This window comes from Colobus angolensis, unplaced genomic scaffold (assembly GCF_000951035.1).
Source record: "Colobus angolensis palliatus isolate OR3802 unplaced genomic scaffold, Cang.pa_1.0 Scaffold139, whole genome shotgun sequence".
Classification (NCBI taxonomy): Eukaryota; Metazoa; Chordata; class Mammalia; order Primates; family Cercopithecidae; genus Colobus; species Colobus angolensis.
Genome location: NW_012114477.1, coordinates 3,848,606 through 3,854,605, shown reverse-complemented (window position 1 = coordinate 3,854,605; position 6,000 = coordinate 3,848,606). Strand labels below are relative to the sequence as shown.

General features: G+C 47.2%; 1 protein-coding gene across 1 annotated transcript in view; it reads left to right on the top strand.

Moving 5' to 3' along the window:
* MYO18B (myosin XVIIIB) overlaps positions 1–6,000 on the top strand; it is a 289,839-nt gene that overhangs the window by 202,943 nt on the left and 80,896 nt on the right. Inside the window, exons 34-36 of the mRNA XM_011934846.1 lie at positions 173–286; positions 1,724–1,840; positions 4,664–4,747. Of these exons, the coding sequence (XP_011790236.1) occupies positions 173–286; positions 1,724–1,840; positions 4,664–4,747 (315 nt within the window). The remainder of the gene's footprint in view (positions 1–172; positions 287–1,723; positions 1,841–4,663; positions 4,748–6,000) is intronic.

The window sequence follows — 6,000 nt, the reverse complement described above, 5'->3', positions numbered from 1 at the left end:
CTCCTCCCTCACCTCTCACCTCCCCTCCTCCCTCACCTCTCACCTCCCCTCCTCCCTCACCTCTCACCTCCTCTCCTCCCTCACCTCTCACCTCCCCTCCCCTCCCCACCTCCCTCCCCCTCATCTCTTCTCATTTTCTTTTCTTCTCTTCTCCACCTCTTGCCTGGTCCAGCTGGAGCAGAGTGAAGCCAAGTGTGAGGAGGCCTTGAAGACCCAGAAGGTGCTCACAGCGGACCTGGAGAGCATGCACAGCGAGCTGGAGAACATGACGCGGAACAAGAGCCTGGTACCTGTCCCTTCCTGCAGCTGCAGGGACCTGGGCCACCATAGGCCTCTAGGAGCTAGTGTGGGCCTAGTGTGTGCTCAGCACTATAGGAAGTACAAGGACATTTATTGTAAACCTACCGGGTAGCACCTTGAAGGTACAGACATCCATTGTAGGCCTCTTGTGTGCTCTAGCTCTGTGACAGGGACAGGGGGACTTATTGTAGACCTACTAGGTGCTCAGCGTTCTGAACGTGCAGGCATCCTACTGTAAGCTGAGCATTATAAAGATATGAGGCATTGACGAGGCTCAACTGTGTGCTCCCATCTGCAATGATAAGCAAGGAAGTCTGTTTGGACATAATGGGTGCTCAGTGCTGTGAATGTGCATCTGATGTGAGCTTGCTGTTTGCTCAGTACCCAGTGTGGGAACACAGGTGTATACTGTGTGCCCACCCTGCTCGCCACTCTAAGTGGTTCTCAGACATTTGCTGTGGTCCTACTGTGTGCTCACCATCATGAGCTGGAACTTGGTCCTTATTGTGGGGCTACTGCATGTCCCCTCTAGTAAGTGGAGACAAGGGCATCTCTTGGCCCACTTAGGCTCATTACCAGGCGAAGATTTCAGCCATTTATTATAGAACTACCCGTGCTCACCCCTGAATGGGGACACATGGACATATATTCTCGATTTATTATTTTGGTGAAAATTGGGTGTAGGTTTCCAAGTCCCTTGTCTGGGTGTATGGGGTTGGCTTAGATTTATACTCAATGTATAAAACCCTAAAGTTTAGGTATAGAGTTTTATAGGCAAATGCTTATCTCAAGATCTCTGCGGGCCTTTTTGTCCCTTATTTTGTTGGAACTTGCCTACAAGCATTCACACACACACACATACACGTACATGTGCACATGCATATACACAGAAATGAATGTACATATTCACATGCGATCACCAGGCACACATACAAAATAAATGCCCTCCTTATAGGTAACCTATGCCTCCAAGTTTATTCATCCATCTAATACATATGTATTGAGCACCTGTTATAGAGCAGGCCTGGTGCTGGCTGCTGAGGTTATATCTGTGAACAGAACAAAGTCCCTGTTCTCAGGGAGAGTGCCGGGGTTTTGCATTTACACATATGTACTATGCCCATTTAAAATGTACACACCTAGGTTCCCAAGTGGGACTGCGCAGACATAAATTCATACACACATACACCCTGAATTCATAGTCACATGCAATACCTAGTATACACACACACAAACACACACACACAAACACCACCAAGCTGTTACACCTACCACATGCATTGGTAACCACAGCCACTCTTAAACATTGATGGTCACTCACCTCACACACCCATAGGCAAGCCCCTCTTTACTCTTCCTCTGGACCCTGCTGCCCATCCCTCACCCTCCCACCTTGCCTTGACCACTGACCTGCCTCTCCCAGGTGGATGAGCAGCTGTACAGGCTGCAGTTTGAGAAGACGGACCTCCTGAAGCGCATTGATGAGGACCAGGATGACCTGAATGAGCTGATGCAGAAGCACAAGGACCTCATTGCTCAGGTAGTGAATGGGACCTTGGTGGAAGAAGCTCGGGGAATTGGGGTGGGGTGAATGGGGAATGTTGAGAAGGTGATATGGTTGGACTGCTCCCTCATCTTAACATCTTGGAGGGATAAGTGCACAGAGATAGATAGGAATTGTACATTTCCTGTGGTCCTAATGGAGGACAATGTCACCTTCAGATGGTGTGTGCATCTCTGGAGGACATGTCCACCAAGAAAGATTTGGATTTATCCATGCCTCTATCTACCCATCCACCCACCCATCGACCATTAATCTACTCATCAATTTACCCATTCACTTTTCCACCCATCTACTCATTCACCCACTCCCCTATCCATCTGTCCATCATCCATCCATCCATCCATCCATCCATCCATCCATCCATCCATCCACCCATCTAATCATCCACCCATCCACCCAACCACCCATCCGTCTGTCCATCCAGCCATTTCTCCATCTATCCATTCATCCATCCATCTTTCCATTCATTTATCCATTCATCCATCCTACCACCCATGTACCCGTTTATTCACCTATCCAACCACCATTTTCTTTTCTTTTCTCTCTCTCTTCTTTCCTTTCCTTTCTTTTCTTGCTTTTCTTTTTCCTTTCTTCCTTTCCTTCCTTCCCTCCCTCCCTCCCTCCCTCCTTCCTTCCTTCCTTCTCTTCCTCTTTTTTTCTTCTTTCCCCTTCTTGCTTTCTTTCTTTATTCCTATCTTTATATCTATTTATTCAATATTTACTGAATCCTTGCCATGTGTTAGGCACTGTGAAAAATGCTAAGTATACTGTGGTGATCAAAAGCACATCCCATTCCCACCTTCATGTTCCTCACAGTTTAGTGGACTGGGAAGACCTTATCATATGGTCACCCAGAGCAGAGGGGAGACTTGCAAACTGAACCAAGAGTCCAGAAAGAAAATGAACACAATTCTGCAAATCCTGACCTAGGTTGGGAGTCAGAAAAGGCTTCCCAGAGCAGGTGTCATTTGGATGGAGATCTGAACAAAGAGCGGGAGTTGCTTAGATTGGAGTGGGACACTGGGGATTGGGGGTGCCTTCCAAGCAGAGGAAATAGCACATACAAAGGGCCTGTGATGGTGCATTGGAGAGACTGAAAGGAGGCCAGTGAGGACAATGTGGCACAAGACAAGCTGAGTGAAAGAAGAGAATCAGATCAGGGTCTTAGAGGCTGTTATGAGATTGAGTTTTATTTTATGTTTGAAGGGAATCAATTGGCAAGCTTTTCAGGGGCAAGAGCAGTTGGAGAGGACCAGCCAGCATGCCACCCCAGACTGTCAGCTCCATAAAGGCAGGGCCCTCCTCTGCCTTGTCCAGTGCTGTATTCAGAGCCAAGAAGAGTGTCTGGCCTGGAGGTGCTCAGTAAATCACTGTTGAATAAATGAAAGCTGAACGTGTCCAGGGGAAAGACAACTCCAGCCTGGTAGATGGAGTTAAGATGAGGAGGAGTGGGTGGATGGGCTTGGGAGATGATCAGGAGACATGAGGGCAGCATGGGTGAAACAGAAGCTTTGGGGTGAAGCTGAGGGATGTGATGTGGAATCCCCAGTGGATCTCCACGTGATGACTGCATAATGGGAAGAACAGCTCCCTCCAAGAGCAATGTCTTCCTTGCAATACACCTTCCAGAGGAGATCCAGGGGGAAATACCTGCTGCGCTCTAAATGCATCTGACAGAGGGTGGATCTGAAGGGGTTTCTGCTGGACAAAGAATAATAATAGCAAAATAATTGGTGATACCATCCACATGGTAACAACCACAAAATAGTCTATGCCACTGTCTACACTTGCGAATCACACATATTTTTTTGCCCCAAAGAGAGGTTTATCTGTTAAGTTACAAAGGCACTGTATACCTATGCCCATAATAAATAATTTAAATAATAAAGACACGGCCGGGCGCGGTGGCTCAAGCCTGTAATCCCAGCACTTTGGGAGGCCGAGATGGGTGGATCACAAGGTCAGGAGATCGAGACCATCCTGGCTAACATGGTGAAACCCCGTCTCTACTAAAAAAAAAAAAAAAAAAAAAAAAATCTAGCCGGGCGAGGTGGCGGGCGCCTGTAGTCCCAGCTACTTGGGAGGCTGAGGCAGGAGAATGGCATAAACCCGGGAGGCGGAGCTTGCAGTGAGCTGAGATCTGGCCACTGCACTCCAGCCCGGGCAACAGAGCGAGACTCCGTCTCAAAAAAAAAAAAAAAAAAAAATAATAATAATAATAAAGACACAAGAAATAGAAAGTAAAGAGGTGCTTCTACCCTCTAGAATTCCTCTCTTCAGAGGTAATGAAGCTCAACAGTTGGCTCTATTTTTTCAGAAACCTTTACTCTCCACTGCTTCATTTAGTCTCTGAACAAACCCAATACAGAAAAGCCCAGCGGAGGCTATCGGTCCATTTTATGGATGCAGAGATTGAGGTGCAGATCTGTAGATTGCTAAGACCAGGGTCCAGGTCTAGAACCTCAGTTACCTGACCTGCCGAGTAGCTCTCATCCCTTGGAATCTGGTCCTAGTGCCATGGCCAGCCCACTTCTGTCTGGATTCTCAGGCGTGTATAATAAAATGCTGGACAGTTGACCAAATCCAGAGGCTTATATAATTGGAGTGACTCAGCGAACATTGAAGTGAAAGATGGTGAGGAGGATGTGAGAGGTAATTTTTGGGAAACAGCTATTATCATAGAAGCTCTGAGAGATGTAGACATCTGTGGGTGGGGAAAGTAGGGATTTTCAGGGGTGGTTTCCCAGCAAGGCTTGTGGTCTCAGGGTGATATATATACATTTTTTTTTGTCTCACCAGTCTGCTGCTGACATTGGGCAGATCCAAGAACTGCAGCTGCAGCTGGAGGAAGCCAAGAAGGAGAAGCACAAGCTCCAAGAACAAGTATGTGCTCAGAGCCATCCTATAGTTGTATTAGTCAGGGTTTTCTTAGAGGGACAGAACGAATAGGATGTATGTGTGTGTGTGTGTGTGTGTGTGTATGTGTGTGTGTGTGTGTGTGTGTGTATGTGTGTGTGTATGTGTGTATGTATGTGTGTGTATATATATGAGTTTATTGTTTGTTTGTTTTTGAGACAGAGTCTCACTCACTCTGTCACCCAGGCTGGAGTGAAGTGGCGTGATCTCGGCTCACTGCAACCTCTGCCTGCCAGGTTCAAGCGATTCTCCCGCCTCAGCCTCCTGAGTAGCTGGGATTACAGGCGCCCGCCACCATGCCTGGCTAATTTTTGTATTTTTAGTAGAGATGGGGTTCTGCCATGTTGGTCAGGCTGGTTTCTAACTCCTGACCTCAGGTGATCTGCCCTTCTCAGTCTCCCAAAGTGCTGGGATTATAGGTGTGAGCCACTGGGCCTGGCTGGGAAATATATTAAGTATTAATTTACACGATCACAAGCTTCCACAATAGGCCGTCTGCAAGCTGAGGAGCAAGGAGAGCCAGTCCGAGTCCCAAAACTGAAGAACTTGGAGTTCAGTGTTTGAGGGCAGGAAGCTTCCAGCATGGGAGAAAGATGTAGGCTGGCAGGCTAAGGCCCATCTCTCTCCTTTTCATGTTTTTCTGCCTGCTTTATATTCGCTGGAAGCTGATTAGATGGTGCCCACCAGATTAAGGGTGGATCTGCCTTCTCCACCCCACTGACTCAGATGTTAATCTCTTTTGGCAACAACCTCACAGACACACCCAGGATCAATACTTTGTATCCTTCAACGGAATCAAGTTGACACTCAGTATTAACCATCACAGGGAGGAAGAGAGGGATTTTCCCCGGACAGTTACTTATCCTTTGGCTCCTGGAAACTGTTTTCTTCATTCTTTTATTCATCAATTCATTCAAATACTCACTCAATTCCAGTTGTGTGCCAGGCACATTGAGACCACTCTCTAGAGAGACAGACACATGCACACATACTCACAGTTATTTACTCTTGCCTGTTCTTGTGCTGGATCCAGGCATGCTCCATGCACTGAGACTCAGCCTTGCAGTGCAGACTTTTCTCCCTCTGAGAAATGGCTCCAAGAACAAAGAGATGGTCTGTGCAAGACAGGATCATGATGTTCTGTGAAATCTTCCTTTGAAGTCATGGTCCCTCCAAATGTCTCTGGTTTTCTGTGATTACCTAGAGGGTTGCTATTATCC